General features: G+C 34.0%; 1 protein-coding gene across 2 annotated transcripts in view; it reads left to right on the plus strand.

The window, feature by feature from the left end:
* TRAPPC9 (trafficking protein particle complex subunit 9) overlaps positions 1-20,597 on the plus strand; it is a 968,086-nt gene that overhangs the window by 149,712 nt on the left and 797,777 nt on the right. For both annotated transcript variants that reach the window (XM_074264738.1, XM_074264741.1), the window contains 2 exons: positions 1,236-1,362; positions 17,008-17,153. In XM_074264738.1, coding sequence (XP_074120839.1) covers positions 1,236-1,362; positions 17,008-17,153 — 273 coding nt within the window. The remainder of the gene's footprint in view (positions 1-1,235; positions 1,363-17,007; positions 17,154-20,597) is intronic.

Consider the following 20,597-nt stretch of genomic DNA (forward strand, 5'->3'; position numbering starts at 1 on the left):
AAATCATAATTTTATTTTGCTTCAAAACCCCCCCAAAAAACAACCCAACCTTATAATTCGCTCCAAGAAAAAAAAAATAAAACCAAAACAAACTCTTTAAAAGTGGCTGATGCATCTTATATAATGAGACACAAGCTGGACTTCATTGGTGTCAACTTAATTTTTTTTTGTAAATTCTGGTTTTAACAAATGAATTAAAACAGAACTAAAATTTAAAAGCTAGAAACACTTTTAATTGAGTAAAAATTGTCACTCTTTTACAAGGCTTATTCTCCAACTTGACTAGAAGTTAAATGAGCAATTTAATGATGGGGTTTAATAAAAAAGGGAACAGAGAGGTGAAATGTCTTTTCCAATAAATTTAGTAAGTATTTGTTAAACACCTACTGAGTTGCAGGCAGTGTACTAAGCCCTGGACTTATACATACGATATTGACAATTCCTAACCACGTGTGTGGGCTAGAAATTAGGTCTTTGGAATTCTATTTTGGTCCTCACTTTAACATAAGTCTCTTGAAAGTTAGATGCACAGGATATAGTCAATAGGTTAATTCCTTTCATTTTGATAACTATGGAATTTTTAGAGACAACATAATGAAGTATAACCTATATAATTAAACTTAATATACTTGACATTAGACAAATGAGATAATTTACATGATAGCAGTTGGAATTCTTTGGCAGACTTATGTATAAAGAAAATTTATATTATATTTCATATTTTTTCTAAATACTCAAAATTAAGTATAGTTGCTTTTCTAGTCTCATCAAAAAACAACCATCACCAATAAATAGATAAAGGAATTTGTTTGGTTCATAGTTTTCCAATTAAACCATAGTCTCGAATTCTCTAAAATCATCACCTCTATGTTACAAAATGTGTTATTTTTCCATTTCATTTTAGCAACTTGTTTGCAATGGAGTAGAACTCAGACTAGGTAGATGGAATATAATGATAAAGGGGACAAAATGGAGGCTAGCAAACCTGAGTTCTAGCTCTGGTGCTGCCACCCACTTGAGGGTTCTAGATCTGCCTCTTCTGTTTTCTGGTTGTGAAACTTTGGATCTCTGATCTTGGTATGTAAAAATGGAAGTTAGGCTACATAATCCTTACTGTACAATTGTTTAATTCTAACTAACATTCTAAGGTTCTGTATTTTTTATACCCTAGAAAATCTGTCAGAATCATTTTTGTGTAATAGGTCTTGACTTTCTTTTTTCTTTCCTTTCTTTAGAAAAAAAGGATGTGACACAGAGCTTAGAAAGCTATACTTCAAAATGCCCAGGAACAATGGAGCTTCTCTCTCTTCCAGATGGACTGAACTTGCCTCCTGTCCCATTTACGAAACTTCCCATTGTGAGGTAAGATTAATGCCAGCCTAATTGGACATTAGAGATCTTCATTTGTTTGAAGTTTGAGTGTAGAGCACGTTATTGTAAAAGATGATCCAGCTTAGTTGGATCCCATACTAAACTCTCCAACCTTGTTTGATTCCCACCTGCTTTTTACTGTTTTGAGATTCACTGCTCTTGATTATCATCTGTCATCTGCCTCTGTAATGTTATGCAAATATGCTTTCATTCTAAATTGCTGATATTTTCTTCCTAGTTTGGAATTAACAGATTGTTTAAACAGGTTGGGTTGGAGTTGTAATAATCTTATTATATGTAGTTTCATATTCTTTGTTTCCATTGGGCATTTACTCTGATTTGGTGTTACTTTGACCATTCCATTATTCCTTTTGTGATTTGACCATGTACAGGCAACATATTCAGAAATGGCAGTTATATCTACTATGAGGTATTTCTTGTTCCTATCAGATAAAGCCATATTTCTATGATACACCTTTGTGTCCCCTCTCTCTTTGCTTTATAACTTTCTTCTTTAGGGGAATATTAATGAAATGTGGGTATAAAACATCTGACAAACTTTGGACTTTCATTTATTGATTCTGAACCATATTTTTCAACATTGCATTCATCATTCCATGTGTCCACTTCATATTGAACATCAGATTTTGTGTTGTTTCACTAAGGATTGTGATTTTGTTGACTCAAACATTTCTTGGAATAGAAATCATAGTTTTTCTATAGTCTAATAGATAGATCTTAATAATGTCAGAGAAGTTTTGAATTGCCTGTATCCAGATCTATCAAAGGTAAAACTGAAACCCACATCAATAATTATGCCTTGAATGGAACAGTCTTGCTGGCATTTTTATAGTTACATTTTTTCCACTGGTGCTCATGTTGAGTTCAGGCCACTAGTATTTTCCTGTCTCATGCCTTCCTTTTGGTATGAAGAAATGTCTTTGGTACTTAAAATGAAGTCAGGAAGACCAGTCAGACCTGACCAAGTATAACAAAGTGCCACCTTGAAGGTTCTCCTCAATAATACATCCCTTGGCCCATACATATATGGTTCCATTTTATAAGACTCTGTGAAAGATGCAAGTATGAAAATAACTTTTTTTTTTTTAATTCTGCTGAGTACTGACATCAACCAAAGCATAAATAAGGAGAGAGATATTCACCTAAAATGTTCATATATGCTATGGGTGATAGTTCGCATAGCAGAAGAGTCTCTTTTTTGTGGCACAGTTTTCTAAATGCTATATGTGCCGGTGAAATTGTATTAGTTGCATTCAGCCCGAGGAGATGACAAAGACAACTCAGTGAAAGCCATAGGAATATAAAAACGATTGGTTTAGCCATATATGGTTGATAAAACTAAGTATATGGAAAACTAAGCATATGCCACAGTGACATATGGTGAATAAAGCACATTTGGAGTTAGTCTATTAATTTCTTTATCTTGGGGAGACATTAGAGATGTCTTGGATTCAGAATCAGGTAGAGGAGAGATCTTCATCCCACCTGACTTTAAATACATAGTGTTTTCATAGTGTCAAAGGAAGAGTAATTATTAATGCCTTCAGACTGATCAGTAATATTAACAGTAATAATAATAATAACAACTATTATAATCTTGGGACATGAACACAGACAAACAATTTCAAATCTGGATCATTTAAACAAGCCATCTATCCAGGCATCAATTTATGGACTGAACAGATGTTATTACTTTTTTACTTTCAACAGTAAGAATGAGTTAGAGCAGAAGATGTTGTCAAATTTGCATAAAAAGAGCTGGATGCTAAGTTTGACATTTCAAGACTACAGTGAACATTGTGAACTTAGTGAATTTGCACTAAAGAAGAGGTTGGAATTAGATAAGACTTAGAATAAGACAATAGAAGAAGAAGATAAAATGATATCTGAACAGTTGGCAATGAAGAATTGCTTTTCTAGTCTCATCAAAAAACAACCATCACCAATAATAGGGAAAGGAATTTGTTTGGTTCATAGTTTTTTAGTTAAACCATAGTCTCGAATTCTCTAAAATCATCATCTCTATGTTACAAAATGTGTTATTTTTCCATTTCACTTTAGCAACTTGTTTGCAATGGAGTAGAACTCAGACTAGGTAGGTGGAATGTAATGATAAAGGGGACAAAATGGAGGCTAGCAAACTTGAGTTCTAGCTCTGGTGCTGCCACCCACTTGAGGGTTCTAGACCTGCCTCTTCTGTTTTCTGGTTGTGAAACTTTGGATCTCTGATCTTGGTATGTAAAAATGGAAGTTAGGCTACATAATCCTTACTGTACAATTGTTTAGTTCTAACATTATTTGGAAGAACATGTGAATATGCTTTTGACTCCAAGTATTGCTCAGCATTTAGCAACTATGTTGGATACATAGATTTTTTGTAGCTCAAAAAATAGAAGAAAACTGTTAGTGATACTTTCAGTATTTGTTCACTTTTTTCTGAAACATAATCAGTCAACTGCCTAACGTATATTTGGTTAAATGGCATTTGTGATTCACAAGCATAGGAACACCTTTGAGTCTTTGATGTGCTGTTGCTTCTATTTCTTTAGGTCAGGATCTTTGTAGATTTCAAAGTAGTAGAAGAAAACGTCAAAGTGGAAAAATTTTAAGTCACCATTTACTATTTGAACAAATCAATAGTTCATATATTTTGATTATTAATTCATAATAAAATACATTTACAATTAAAAATGCAATATCCCTTTCTCCTTACATAATTTTTAGTAAAAAAAAACACCTCTCTTTTATTACAGTATTTCCAGTATGTTTCTGCTAATGCTCAATGATGCAAATCAAAGACTGTTATCATTCCAGAAGAATGAAATTGTTAAAGAACTCAAAGGGGGTAGGGTGGATTTAAGCAGTCTGAAGCATATTACCAGTGATGAATGGCAAGTGCTTAATGACAAAATATTACTAAGGATGTATGTATGACTAGAAAGGGAAATGACCAGTTATTAAATAAGATTTATAACTCAGATATGGATAGTTTGAATATTGACGATATCCTAGAAATATTAAAAGAATGAGACAAAGATCTATACTCTGTTGGATAGATCATCTAAACTGTAAATTAACTCTCCTAAGTGATTACTCCAAAATCTGAAAAATCAGGTTGTTATTTTGAGTTTTTTAAACACTAAAAATCATTTAAAACTTGTTGCTTTCATATAACTAATAGCTAAAAATAATTAACTTTAGATTGTTCTTTAAATTGAACAAAACGTTATACATTGATTTTTTAAAATTTAATCTTACAACAACTCTAGTAAATGCTGTTATTATCCTCATTTTTTAGATAGAAAACAGGGTGCCAGAGTTTACCCAGTCACAGATGTTAGTAAATGCCTGAGACGGGATTGTCATGTCTTCCTCACTGGAAGACCAGTGTTGTATTCATGATGGCACTTAGCAGATTCTAGTCCATGAGAGCCTTGTTTATCTCAATCACCCTACTCTAAGGCCAGAAGCCAGCAAACTCTAGCCATAGAGGAATTGGGTGGGATTTGGGCTAAGGGCCACGATTTGCCAACTCTTGCTCTAGTCTGTCCATAAAACTTGAACATTTCTTCTGTAAGAGCAATGTTATAACATTGTTGTGAAGCAGAAAGAAAAGTAGCTATCCCTCAAATGATGTAAAATTGTGTATTTTTTTCTAAATTAGCTGTGCTTTGCCTTTGTTCCAGGATATATTACTTAAGTTTAGGAAGTTGTCCTTCACTTAACTTGTCCTGTACTTTCCCATCTCTGCTCAGGGTCTTCTCTTTGTTCAGAATATTTTAGCTTTTTTGGTTTCTGCTTTTCCTCCACCTAAATTTATTGAAATGCTTCTTTCATGATGCTGTGATCTTTTCCTTCTCCCTTCTTTCCTTTCTCTTGTTCTTGCTCTCTCCCTGACCCATCTGATTGAAAAATAATATTTGACATTTAAGTTTTCAGAAATCTAGCATCTCACTATGTAGATGAAGCTTAGACTCAGAGATTATAAATTATACATGTATCAGAATCCGAGAAGAGATTTGAACACAGGTCTTTGTTTTTTCTCCAAGCTCATTGTCCATTCCACTGTTCAGTACTATTGTCTTATAATAATCTGTACTCCTCATCTTTATCTATTTGTAAAATATTTATCTATGTTCAATATTTGTTTCAAATACTTAGCAGCTGTGTGAATCTATGCAAGCCATTTATGTGGCCTCAAAGACCTTGTCTGTAAATTTGTGATAACACTTACCTCACTAGGTTGTGTGAGATAAAATGATGTAATAAATATAAAACATCTTTCAAACTTTAAAGCACTATATAAATGTTAGCTATTAGCTATTATTTTTTTCAGAGGCACTTAAGTTATACCACAGATAAGTTCTATAGCCAGAATCTGAAGTCCTGAATTCAAATCTTACTTCTAAGAGAAGCTGTGTGAATCTGGGCAAGTCATTTAAAATCAGTTTCTTCAGATGTAAAATGGGAGTAATAATAATGCCTGCCTCCAAGAGTTTGTGTGCGGATAAAATGTGATGATATTTAAAAAATGCTTTATAAATCTTCAAAGGCTATGCTAATGCTAGCTGTTATCTGCTTTATCTCTAACTAGACCTATTTCTATGAAGTTGGGGATTGTGTATTACTTATCTTTGTTTTCCTGGAAGAACTGAATAGAATTATGATATTGAATAAATAGTTGTAGAGAGATCTTAAATTGGTTACCAGATGATTGTATTTTTTTTTTCAATAACCAGTAGTCAGTAAACATTTATTAAACACTTAATGTATGCCAGGTATTATGCTAAGTATGGATACAGATAATAAAAAGAATGAAGTCTCTGTCTTAAAGGAGCTTATAGAGAAAAAAGGGGCAGTATTGGAGATGAAACATATTGAGGTTCAAAGTTCCCATGAGACCTGAGGCCCAGTCTTAACTTTGACAATATAATGTTGGGCAAGTTAATGTTCTTCTGTACTTATTTGTGAAATGAATATGAGCTCTCAGATTCTATCTAATTTGAAAACTTTTATAACACTGCAGAAAAATCCTGAACATAATATAATTGAATTTTGAAAGTGACTGAGATATATGCTTATATATGAGTGCTGAAGCTGAGATTTTCAAAACCAATTAAAAAAAAAAAAAGTTCCATTTGATATGTGACTTTGAGAGATAGTATTTTTATCTTTTTTTCCCACTTAAAATTTTTAAAAACTTGTTTTAATCAGCAAAAACCTGTCTTTTAACCTTCCTACCTCAAATCTCCCCCTTATTTCCCTCATTGAGAAAAAAAAAAGAAAACCAAGTCCCATTGCTTTTTTTTTTCTTTTTTTTTTTCCCTCTAATTCTTCTCTGTGTTATTAGGAGGTAGTTAGCATGTTTGTCCTTTGGTCTTCTGGAATTGTAGTTGGTCATTAAACTGATGGGAGTTTCCAATTCTTTGAAAGTTATATGTCTTTACCATATTGTTTTTTTGTTTTTTGTTGTTGTTGTTGTTGTTTTTTCCCTGAGGCTGGGGTTAAGTGACTTGCCCAGGGTCACACAGCTAGGAAGTGTTAAGTGTCTGAGACCAGATTTGAACTCCTGTCCTCCTGACTTCAGGGCTGGTGCTCCATCCACTGCACCACCTAGTTGTCCCTACCATATTGTTTTCATTACATAATTTGTTCTTTTGGTTCTTTTCACTTTACTCTGAATCACTTCATACATTCTTCCCAGGTTTCTCTGAAATAATCTGTTCATCATTTCTTATAGTCCGATAGTATTTCATCACATTCGTACACCATTACTTCTTCATTTATTCTCCAATTTATAGGCACCCTTTCAGATTCCTTTTCTTTGCATTACAGAAAGAGTTATATATATATACACACATATATATGCATATAAATATATGTGTGTGTATGTATGTAATATCCCTGGAGTTGTTTTGCTTAGGACTTATCCCTCCTTTAACCTACTTGCCCTCTTATGCCCCCTCAACATCTTCTCCACTTTCCTTCCTATTTCTCTGTTGAATGAACATATTTCTTTACCTTCTTGCTGTGTTCCTCACCATTTCATTTATTTATTTACTTTCTTTTGGTATTTTTTCATTAGCTTCTGTATCTTATTCATGTAATTCTCTCCCTCCTCATCTCCACCTCCTGATTTCCTTTAAGATTCAGCTCAAATTCATCTTCTTTACCTTACTGCTATTACCTTCCTAATTACCAAATTAGACTATTTATCTTGTATGAACATAGTTGTTTGCATGTTTTTCCCATTTTAGAATGTGAGTTCCTCAAGGGTAGGGGTTGTTTTTGCTCTTCTTTGTATCCTCAATACTTGGCACATGGTAAGTGCCTAATAAATGATAATTGACAAACACTATGTTTGTCCATCTATGCATCAACCTGGGTAATGAACACTCTTTAGTTACATTTTTTTCTTTGTGGTTAGTTTTACTAAATCCTTTTAAACTAGAATAGGTATTAGGAAATTCTACCATGTTCTAGGGTAAACTGCAGTTATTTCTGTGTCATCTGCAAATGGAAATATTGACAGTGAGTTCCTTTTTGATTTCCATTTGTGTCATCCTTTATTACTGTTGCAAATTCCCCTGATGACTAATTGCAAAATTGGGAAGAATTCCAGAAGTCAAACTTTCACTCAAAGTGAGTCTATCTCCAGTATCACCATCAAGTAATTATTCAGTCACTCTGCAAACACCTTCAGTGCTAGCGAATTCACTACTTGTTGAAGCAACCCATTCCATTTTCAGTGAGTTCTAATCGTTAAGATGTTTTATGTCTCTTTCAAGTAAAGTCCTATACTCTCCACAAAAGCCCCATCACTCATCTATGATTAATGTGTTCCTTGGTTTTGCTCCACTTTTAACTTCAACCCTCTCTTTTCTTAAAATTATCAGGTTCCAAACTGACCATATTATTCCCATCTCTCCCCATTACCCCTGGCTTCTTCTCTTCCCCATTACCACTATCCTCCTAATCATCTGAGCTTGCTAGATAGATTACTCTCTTACCCATATGTCTAATCTGTTGCCAAGATTATTTTTGTGACATCTCTTACATATATCCTCTTCTGTCTTCTGATGCTGCCTCTACTCAGGTGCTGGCTCTTGTGACCTCACACATGGACTATTGCAATAGCCTGCTGATTGGGTTCCTTGCAGTAAGTTTCACCTCACTCTGGTCTATCTTTTATTCAGCTGTCAAAAGAATCTTAATAAGACTGACCATGTCACCATTCTACTCAATAAATTCTAGTGGCTCTTTGCCACCTCCATTATCAGATATAAAATCCTTTCTTTGGCAAATGCTCTTCTTTACCTGACCCTGCCCCCCTTCTGTTCTTCTTACATCTAAATCTCCTCTGCTTCCATTCTTTAATAAATTGTTTATCACTTGCTTCTCTCAAAATCACAGAATCTTTAACAGGAAGATACTATAGAGGTTTCTAAGCCCAAAACTAAGAGGAATCCTTTCTATAACCTTCATGAGAAATAGCTGTCTAATCTCACCTCAAAGAGTTACAGTGGAGAAAAAGTTTTTATCTTGTGCCATTGAATTTCACTTTTGGAAAATCCTAAATGTTATAAAGTTTTTTCTTGCATTGAGTTAAAAGCTGTCTGTGTGCAACTTGTTGCAAATTCTGCTGTCTGGGGATGAACAGAATAATTCTAATCCTTTTATCTAATATTGCTTCAAGTACTTGAAAGCAACTATTACCAAGTTCCCTTTAGTCTTCTCTTCTTTGTGTGAAACAGTTCTTTTAAGCAGTTTGCATATGGAAAAATTTAGAGGTTTTTTTTTTTTTTTTTTTTTTTTGTTGTTGTTGTTGTTGTTTGTTTGTTTGTTTTGTTTTTTTGGCCACTCCACTTTTCAGAAGGAGAGATGAAAGCTCATGTATTTAGATTTCTAAATGATGCAGTGCATAGAGTGCAGGAATTGGAGTCAGGAAAGCTGACTTTAAATTCTGCTTCATTCAGTCACTAAATATTTATTAAAAGCTTATTGTGTGCCAGTCACTCTGTTGTGCAATTATGGACGTGTAATCTTCTATAAGTCATGTAATATTTCATGTCTTAGTTTCTTCATCTGTGAAGTAGGTATAGTAGCATCTATCTCTCAGAATTTTTGAGTTGAAAGAACATGTAAAAGTGTCTTGTAACCCTTAAAGAACTATGTGAATGCTAACTGCTATTATTATTATTGTTTTGTTGCTATTATTGTTGTTGTTATTATTATAATTACCTTTAAATTCACCAGTTTGCTCTTGGAAAGACTCTTCTAGTGATCCATGTATAAGATGGTGAATCTTTTCATAGAATGCCTAACCCCACACATATATTATAAACCTGGATTTGTGGGATCCTCATTATTTACTTACTATGATACAAGACTATTGCTATTCTAAGAATAGAACTTTTTTTCTCATTCTCTTGATCCAGAATAAGATATTTATACTTATTTTTTCTTTCTTTGGCTTATAGCCAGTTTTCAGCTCATTGAAACCAATTTTCTCTTTTCTCTCTCTGGGTTGCACTTATTAGTGTGTGACACATTTCATAGCATGCTTGGTGAAAACTGAATTGCATACTGTGATATACTCTGCTTCTTCTCCGTTTGCTAAACATCATCATCAGAGTTTTCGCAAGCTAGTGAGTTATAATGACTTTAAATCTTAGGGAGACATTAGGTTCTTATTTCTTGTCCTTCAGATTTCCATTCCTTAAATAAAGACTGTATTGTAGTGTACAAGTCAGTAGAACCTTGTTTGAATCCAGATTTTTTCATTTTTATACCAGATATATGATCTTTGACCAATCACTTTTATTGCTTAGAATTTCACTTACTTGTTTGTAAAATGAAGGTAATCATACTTCAGCTATGAGGTGTATAAGATTATCCAATCTAATTTGAGTGACTTAAACATCTACCAAATAGATTAAAAAAAAAAAAAAAAACATTAAGCATTCCCAGGCACCTTGCTAAATCAAGGGAAAAAACCTCCAAAAAAAATCCAGTTCCTTTTTTAAGGGAGTATAAACCTATGATCAAATTAAAAAACAACAACAACTGATAAATAAATGCAATATAATTTGAAGAAGGAAAGAACACTAATCATCCTAGGGAATGTGAAGGACAGTATATGAAGTGACACAAAGAAAGGAGATAGAATGTAAAATTTGAGGAACAGAGGGTAGGCCAGTTTGACAAGTAGATTGTTTGATGGAGAGTAATGTGAAATAGGACTTGAAAGGTACACTGAAACCAGACTACGGAGGGCTTTAAATGTCAGGCTCAGGAATTTTTATTTTATTCTAGTGACAGTAGAGAGTAACTGAAGATTTTCAGGTAGGGAATGACATTATCAGATTTAGGTTTCAGAAACATTGTTTTGTCATTTTTTGTCAGATTTGGGCTTTGGAAAGATTATTTTGGTAACTTTGTAGAGAGGGGAGAAACTTGAAACAGCAAAGCCAATTAGAAGACTATGTAGTCTACACTAGAAATGATCCTGACCTAAAGTATGATTAAAAACTTTATGGAAAAGAGCAAAATAGAGGACAATAGATTGAAATGTGTAAAATCAAATGTAGTATTTTAAGGAAATTGGGCAGCTAAGTGGCACAGTGGAAAGAGTACTGAACTGGAGTCGGAAGATTTGAATCAAATTCTGCCTTAGACACTTTCCAACTATGTAACTCTGTGTATATCACTTAACCTCTGTTTGCCTTAATCCACTGGAGAACGAAATGGCAAATCACTGTAGTGCCTTTGCCAAGAAAACCTCAAGGATAGCATTGACCTACGCTGGTCCATAGAGTCATGAAGAGTTGGACACAATGGAACAACAATAACATCTTGTCAAGTCCTGTGTAATTGTGGACTGTTTCCTAGCATCTGGTGTGATGTTCCCTTCTCTGGAGAGCTCAGAATTTTTGTTAGGTGTCTGATAGTATGCAGTAATGCAAATTATGAAATGATTCCAATGTTAAATAGCCATTAAATTGTATTACATCAGAGATTTTACTTTATGCCGATGATAACATATGCATAATGTTAACAAATCACATAGTTCTTACAGTCATGAACTTATGTAATAACCGATTATGAAATGTAAACTTATGTGTATAAAATTTTATAAATTAGATTTTTTTTTGTGGAGTTAATATTTTCCCTGATAGTTCAATTCAGTAAATACTTAATCACAGAGCATCTTTAGCCTCTGTTTTACAGAAGCTTGCATTCTAGTGGTGTTGTTGACATTTCAGTCATGTATGACTCTGTTACCTTCTTTGAAGTTTTCTGGACAGAGATACTGATTGCCATTTCCTTCTCTAGCTCATTTTACAGATGGAGAAACTGAGGTTAAACAGGGTTAAGCGATTTGCTCAGAATCCTACAACACATGAGTGTTTGAAATTGGATTTGAACTCAGGTCTTCCTGCCTCTTGCCCTAGCATTCTATCCATTGTTATGCCTATCCCCCTACTATAATAGGGGTAGGTATAACCAACTATGATCCAGAATGCAAAGTTTTAAATGACTTATATAGGTACAAAACAAACTGTGGACAGGAAGGATATTTCTGATTTAAGAAATATGGGTCAAATAAAAGTCCCTAGAGGAAGTAGCTTTTGAATTGTGAATTGAAGTATGGGTAGGTTTTCATTAGGCTAGAGATGTGAAGAGAAGATATTCTAAATGAAAATCTCAACAAAGAAGAGAAGTGAGATGACATAGAGTACATATTGTGACTTATAAGTGATGTAGTTTGGTTAGAGAATCAACTACATTGATTAATTTCTATGTATGAAACATTTGGATCAACAAATTAAGAATCAAATAAGCAAAAGTATTTTGTTTGAATCATTCCTGTCAATACATTTGCTTTCTGATTTACATGACTCTTCACTAATTAGTGTTCTAATCTTGCTTTACTCAATTCCAATTAAATATAACATTTAGAGGAGCTTTACTTGATTCTATTTTTAAGCTCTTTAAAAATGCCAACAGTTTCCATATTGAACTTTTAAAAATAACTTATCTTTGAAAACATTATTCTTCAAACTGTGTGTTGCCATTAGCATAATTATATACCAAATGTGGTCTTATTTGTTCTATATTAGTATTGATTCACATTTCTAACAACTTAGGTCTTTTACCGGCAATTCCAACAAAGATTTATTCTCGATTTATTATACTTCAATTATTAAATATGATGAAGTGACATTTTGTAGGAATGATCAAATAGGAGGAGGTGCTCATGTTCAATTACTATGTTGCTTTCCTTCCTGATCATACATAAAAAGTCTAATGTGCTATTTCTTTAGATGCTTTTTTGTGCCAGAATTCTATGATTATGGTAGATCAGAATCAGAATCATTCATCTACTTCATCTAATATTTCTTAATTATCTTCTATGTATAATGCACTGTGCTTAGTGCTTGTGGAGATAAGGGATACAAGTGTTAAATGAAGCTCAATTTCTTCTCCAATATATACAGAAAGTATCTTAGGGGAGGAAGCTATTTAAAGCCAGTATGTCAGATGATTATACATCAGTGTACTAGGTGACTATGTCATTTCATAAAATCATAGGACTTTTAATTGGGAATGATCTTCCAAGGTCATTCCAAGTTTTTTTTTGAAACATGAATCCCTCTTATAATAGGTTTTTCTGCTTGAACATATTTAATGATAAGAGATTCAGCTCATAAGCCAAGCATTTTTTTTTTCTCTGTGACAAATCTCTGGTTGTATTTAAGCTGAAATCTGAGTCCTTGTACTTCTTTCTAGTTCTCTCCCTTATATTCCAAGTATTGATAATTCTTCTGTACTATCCTATTCAGTGGCAGTAATCATGTCTATCTTAAACCTTCCCTTCAAAGTTTTTGGTTTGTGGTCTGAAGGTATAAACAAATGATGAAATAATTTTAATTATGAATATCTCATTCTGAAAACTCCTTTTGTAATTTATAAGTGTTATCAATGCATATTTTCTTAAGTATAGTGTCTCAAGAATATTGGGAGCTGTTTGTGGTATTTAGTTTATATATCATGCATATTCAGCAGAAGTCATGAGCTGAATTCTCATTTGGGGCAAGAAGGTCCATTTTGCCCTTTAACAATTTTTTAAATTTTTAACTCTCAAAATTCATTTTACAGATTATTGGGGAATATTCTCCCTGAGAATATGGAAGAATTAGCACTTGTCTATAACACTGCTCAAAAAGCAACTCAGGATGCATATGCTCTGTTGAATGATGATTCTGTAATATGTTTACACTTAAAGGACATCATGATAGTCTTGCTTTTTAAAAAAAAAATCCACCTGTAATCAATAGATATTTATTAACAACCTCTTTATATACTTATGTGATTTTGCTAAGTGCCTGGCAGTTGTTGGTACAGTTGTTAGTATTCTGGGCCTAGAGTTAGGAAGACCTGAGTTCAAATACAGATTTACTAGCTGTAATATTCTGGGCAAGTAATTTAAGCCTGTTTGCCTCAGTGTCCTCATCTCCAAAATGATCTGGAGAAGGAAATGGCAAACCGCTCTAGTATTTTTGCCAAGAAAATCCCAAACAGGGTCACCAAGAGTCAGACACAAGTGAAAAATGACTGAATAACAACTGAGGATACGAAGACAAAATAACAGGTATCCCTTGATCTCAAGCAGTTTATATTCTGTCAAGAATGCAATAGTTACATAGATAAGAGAATAAAGGTTCTGACAAAGGCCTCATTTCTAAGATGTATAGAGAATTGACTCAAATTTGTAAGAATTCAAGCCATTCTCCAATTGATAAATGGTCAAAGGATTTGATTAGACAATTTTCAGATGAAGAACTTAAAATCATTTCTAGTCATATGAAAAGGTGTTCTAAAGCACTATTGATCAGAGAAATGCAAATTAAGACAACTCTGAGGTATCACTATACACTTTTCAGATTGGCTCTAAGATCACAGGGAAAGACAGTGACGGAATATTGGAGGGGATGTGGGAAAACTGGGACTCTGTGAAGCCATTCTGTAGAGCAATTTGGAACTATGCCCAAAGTGTTATCAAAATGTGCATACCCTTTGATCCAGTAGTGTTTCTACTGGGCGGGCTTATATCCCAAAGAGATCTTAAAGGAGGAAAAGGGACCCACATGTGCAAAAATGTCTGTGGCAGCCCTTTTTGTAGTGGCAAGAAACTGGAAACTGGCTGCTCATGAGTTGGAAAATGGATGAATAAGTTATGGTATTTGAATGTTATGGAATATTATTATTCTATAAGAAACAATCAACAGAATGATTTCAGAGAAGCCTGGAGAGACTTACATGAACTGATGCTAAGTTAAATGAGCAGAACCAGGAGATCATTGTAAACTTCAACAACAATGCTATATGATGTTCAATTCTGATGGATGTGTCAACAATAAAATGATTGAAGCTAATTTCAGTGATCTTGTGATAAAGAGAGATATTTACACTCAGAGAGGACTGTGGGAACTGAGTGTGGATCTCAACATAGCATTTTCACTTTTTTTTTTCTCATTTTTTCCCTTTTGATTTGATTTTTCTTGTGCAGCAAGATAATTGTATAAATATGTATGCCTGTATTGAATTTAACATATATTTTCACCATGTTTAACATATATTGGATTGCTTGCCATCTAGAGGAAGGGGTGAAAAAAAGAGGGGGGAAATTGTAACACAAGGTTTTGCCAGGGTTAATGTTGAAAAATTATCCATGCATATGTTTTGAAAATAAAAAGCTTTAATTAAAAAAAAGAAGATTTGGACAAAAAGATAAGAGAATAAAAATATGCAAAGTAGATACAAGGTAATTTCTTGAGGTGATGAAGCATTATTTTCTAATGGTAGGATAGCAGGGTGGGGGGTAAGATCAGGGGGAAAAGACAGATTAGTCTTCAGAAAGGATGTAACAGTCATGAAACAGGAATGTACTTAGTGTGACAGGCACGGTATATATAAAGGTATGGAGATGTGATAGAACGTGCAAAGATATACTGATAGGGCATAGGATGTTATATGGAGACAGTAGCACACAGGGTATGTGACAGCTTTTATTTTAGAATTTGCACAGGGCAGTGAGGTGCAGTAAGCCTGCAAAGTTAGGCTAAAGATTTTTATTCCAAATACATGAGTTTTCTTTTTGACCTTAGAAGAAAAAAAAAGGGAAGGGAAAAAATGAAAGAAAGAAGAAAATAGGTATTTATTAAGCTCCTACTACAAGCCAAATGCTGTGCTAAGAGATTTACAAATATTATTTCATTTAATCCTCATAATCTCTGGTGCTTTTTTTTTTTTTTTAATTTCTATTTTACAGTTGAAGAAAGTTAGGCAGACAGAACTTAAATAATTTGCTCAGGGGCATAAAGCTAATAAGTGTCTGAGGCTGGATTTGAACTCATGTCTACCATCACTCTCTGTTAACTAGGGAGGCATTGAAACTTTTTAAGGAAAAGAGTGACATGGGTTGACCTGTGTATTAGGAATATCACTATTAAAGTTACGTGTGGGAGGACAAAGAAGATGAAGACTGGAAACAGACAAATTAGGAGTCTATTAGAATGGCCTGGGTAAGAGTTAATGAGAGACTGAATTAAGGAAATGGTTGTGTGACTGGAGGTAATATGGCTTATAAAAGAGATGTGAAAGAAGAACCAGCAAGACCAGGGAACTGATTATGTAGTGAGAGGGAATGAAAAGTTGAGGATTATAACAAAGTTTTGAAAAGATGGGTAAATGGGAAGATGGTGATATCTTCAGCAGGAATAGGGAAATTAGGAACACAATTCAGTTTGAGGGGAAAAGAAAGGTTTTTTTTTTGTGAAAATGTTGAATTAGAGACTCTTGTGGAATGTCTTTACAGAGGAAGAAGAATGAGTAGGACTGCATGTATAGATGTGGGAGCCTTATGCATAGAGATGACACATGAGTCCAGGGAAGTTAACATACTCACCAAGACAAAGGAAAAGAGTATAAAGAAAAGGTACCAGCACAGATACTTTAGGCACACTCATAATTAGGGAATGGGGCATTGATCATGGTTAATCACAGAAGGTGGCTACACCCATATTATTCAGTATGGCAATTTTTATCTCATGGTTTATAATTGTTCCTTCATTAGCAAATCTTAAACTAGTTCTTATAGCATTATCTTGATTTGTGTTGTTATTTTATAACCTTTCCTTTGGCTTTTGTTTCAGTGGGTGTGATAAAGTGGAAAAAAATAATTAAACTCAAAATTAGAATATCTAACTGAATGATTTCTTTTCTACTTGCCTTTTGTGGTCTTGCTCAAAGTGATCTGGAGGACTTTTCAAAGCTAGTGTTTTATAATCATATGGCAGTGTCTCTTAGACTTATTTCCCTCATATGTAAAAGGACTAAATATATTTCTATTACCTTCTAGAATTATTGGGAGGAAAGCATTTTGTGGTAGATACAAATGGGAGTGATTATCATCATTATTGTTATTTATTACTTTGCTAAAAATGATTTTATCTGTATTAGTGTAATTCTTCATGTTTAATTTGAAATTGAATGGGAAAAACAGTTTAAATGATTTGTTGTTGTTGTTGCCTGTTCCATTTGAAACAATAGGTGTGTGAAACTCTTGAACCTCCCAGCCAGTCTTCGGCCCCAGAAAATGAAAAGCTTACTGGGTCAAAACATGTCAGCTAAGAGCCCCTTCATTTACTCTCCGATTATTGCACATAACCGTGGAGAAGAACGTAGCAAGAAAATAGGTGGGTAATTTTTACTCTATGAATCATGTTTTGGGATTTGCATTTTCTTCTTCCTTTTTTTTTTTAAACCCCCTTTGATTTGAATGAGTGGTACTGTATATCCATTCCTTTGTAGGACCTTCTACAAGGTCTAACAAGCCTGTAAGTCATTTGCATATAAACATGATTGAACATGATACATATTAAAATTGCTTTATTTCTTTTCATTTCCCTCTTTCTTTATGCTCTCCCATTTGCTGACTTCATTAGATCCTGTGGATTTAATGATCATTTTTTGCAGATGACTTCTAGATCTCTATATCTAATTCTAGTTTCTTAGCTCTAGCCCTTTATCACCAACTGCTTATTGGACATTTCTAACTGAGTATTTAATGAGAAAATCATTATCTTTCCTTTCCAAATCCTAAGTATAAATATATTATTATATTATTATTATAAATATTTAGGTTTAAAATCTTAGTTCACCAACATGGAATGATATAGATATGGGTAGACAAAAGCTCATGTGAAAAAGACCTTTGGGTTTTAGTAGGATTGGGGTGACTTGGCAGTCTGACATAGGAGCTAAACTAGTTGTCTCAGTATGCAGGAATGAGAAGTCCAGTATCCAGAATGAGGTTTAGTTCCTAGAGGAACTGCCATTTAAGTTGAGTTTCATGAGATTTGTTACATCCTGGATTTGGATTGAGCAGTTGAGATCCTCTAGTCCAATTTATTACTTTGTAGATAAAGAAACTGAGGTACAGAGATGTTAAGTAACTTGCCTGAGATTATACAGATAGTAGCAAAAGGCATCTCTTCCAACTCAGAGGTGTGGCTTCCAATCCATAACTTTTATTATTATATTTATTTATTTATTATTATTTTTATTATTTTAGTATTGTGATTACGTTTAGAAGGCACAATGACAACTTCAGAAAGGACAAGAAAGTACAAGAAATGTGTTATTCTGGTGTAGATGGTAGAAGGTAGTATGAGATATGCTTAGGAAGGTAGTGTTTCTTCAGATTGATAATCTCAATTGATAACTTTGACATATAAATTCAGTAGAGCTGTATTCTCAAGCAAGGCATATCAGCCTAGTTTGGGCTCAAGTATTATCAATGGCTATTCCCTCTCATATTACTGAACCCAGTTCTCCATGTTCTTCTGATTACTGAAAAAACAAAACAAAACAAACAAAAAAAAAAAAAAACAGAAGGAATTCCAACTTTGTATCCCCATTCTTTTAATTAATGCAGAAATGAGATATGTCTTCCCAGAACTCAGACCCAAATTAACAGGTTCTATCAGAAGCACATTTAAATATGAAGAGTAAAGATGCAGAGGAAACCTAATATTTCAGAAATAAGGATATATTTTATTAAGAGGTAAATAGACCATTCACTTTCGAATAGTGAGAAAAAAAATGAAAAGTCTTTCCCTCATGAATTTTACTATTATATCTTTTTTCTAATTATTTCATGTGTATATATCTTATTTTTACATGAAATTATGTGCTCCCTGAAGACTGGATGCTTGCTTTCTTCTTCTTTTATATTGTTCCATAGTGCCTGGGGGGGCATATCTTATGGTCAATAACATCTGCTTATTTGACTTTGATTCAGGAAGACAGAATAATTGAGCTATGAGACAGAAAGACACCCTAATGAGAACATCAATTTCTCTTATTCTCAGGGTGTTTGTTTCCAGCTTTTAAAAGCAGAATTAGTCTTATTCTTGAGACTTTTTTCTTTTGAATTTTTTCAATTAATAAACATTTATATATGTGTTGTTTTTGGTGTGATAATATTCCATAACATTTACCTACATACTTTGCTTAGCTATTGTTAGTAATTTATACCTCCTTGGTTTCCTGTCTTGCTGCTGCACAAAATCCAAATCCATCACCCTCCCCTCCCCCATTCTCCCCCAACACACACACACACACCTTCTCCCAAATTCCTCTTTCCCCCAACTTGATTTCTTTGGAATTTAGACCTAGTAGTAGTAGTTTTGTTGGATCAAAATTGATGTATAGTTTATTACTTTTAGGTATAAATCTAAATTGCTTTCCATGATATCTAGACCAATTCTTTCTCCTCTAACATAATAGAAATGTTCCTCCTTTTCTGTAGCCCCTCCAGCATTTTTCAAGGATTTTCTTGGAGTCTTTACTTACTAGGTTTGAGGTGGAAACTAGAGGTGCTTTAATTTGCATTAAATGCTTGGGAATGCTATTTCATAGAGCTACTAAGAGCTCAAATGTCATCTTTTGAGAATTGCCTATTTATATTTTGACCTACACTGATTTTTCTTAAATTTGGGAGCTAATTTTGTTAACAGAAGAAAAGTTAGAGAGCAGGTTACACCTAGAAACTGTTGAGCCTTGTGACTGGGGAGTGTGGTTACCTGGGTGGTTTTCCATAGGTTTCTATACTTGTTTTTCTTTGTTGAATGTGCCTGGTTAGTCTTTTGGTAGTGGTCTGTAATGTAAACTTATGAAAATTTTAAGGGTAGTGGGCTACTGGACAACAAGTACTCTTATGTCATAAGTTTGGCAGTAATTGTATTATTGATGACACTTTTTGAGATTTATCCTTTTCTCTCAAGTTTGCTTGTGTCAGACTTCTGGCAGTTAGAAGTCTCTAAACCTTGACACTATATGTAAACACACAGAGTTTTTGCCTTAAAAACTTATTCAGAGATCTAAATCGAAATCAATCTAAAGATGATGCAAATGTGCATGATTGCTCATTTAAATCCCAGCTTGTTTTCCTGGTGTTACTAAATATAAAAGCATTTCAAAGAAACTTATTCTGAGCATTTAATATAATAACTATATCATCTACAGTAGAATGAACCTAATCAGCCCCCGATAAATGGTTTGCCTGCTTAATTCGTATGATTGCCAGGGAAACAAATACAATGCTATGCTTTCCATTTATTATAAACACTATAGGTAAATGGCAGGCAATTTTGTCTGTGCTATGAGTTCACTAAGGTGAACTGCTGTTTTCTAGTTAAACTTATATACCGTGTTTCCCCGATAATAAGACCTATCCTGAAAATAAGACACCCACATACTCTTTAATATTCCGCTAAAATAAGCCCTCCCCCGAAAATAAGCCCTATCGAACTTACTATGAAAACGGTCATCATGGTGATCCCCTGCGCTATATGCTGCGTAGCGGTACCTTCAGTAAGCAGCGCCGCCCTCCCCTCCCGGGTGAAACGCACGTCGCGCTCCGAGCTGCATCCAATCAGAGCTGCAGCAGTGAGCGCGTCATCCTCTTCTTCCCTGGTGATTTGCTTGCTGGCGCTACTGAGAGCAGCGCCGCGGAGTAGAGCTGAGACAGGACCATCTAAAAACTCGGTAAGTTCAGTAAGCGATGGAGAATAAAATAAGCACTCAGGGGGCATGATGGAGGCTAAAATGGGCATGATGGAGGATAAAAGGGGCAT

This window comes from Sminthopsis crassicaudata, chromosome 1 (genome assembly GCF_048593235.1).
Source record: "Sminthopsis crassicaudata isolate SCR6 chromosome 1, ASM4859323v1, whole genome shotgun sequence".
Lineage (NCBI taxonomy): Eukaryota > Metazoa > Chordata > Mammalia > Dasyuromorphia > Dasyuridae > Sminthopsis > Sminthopsis crassicaudata.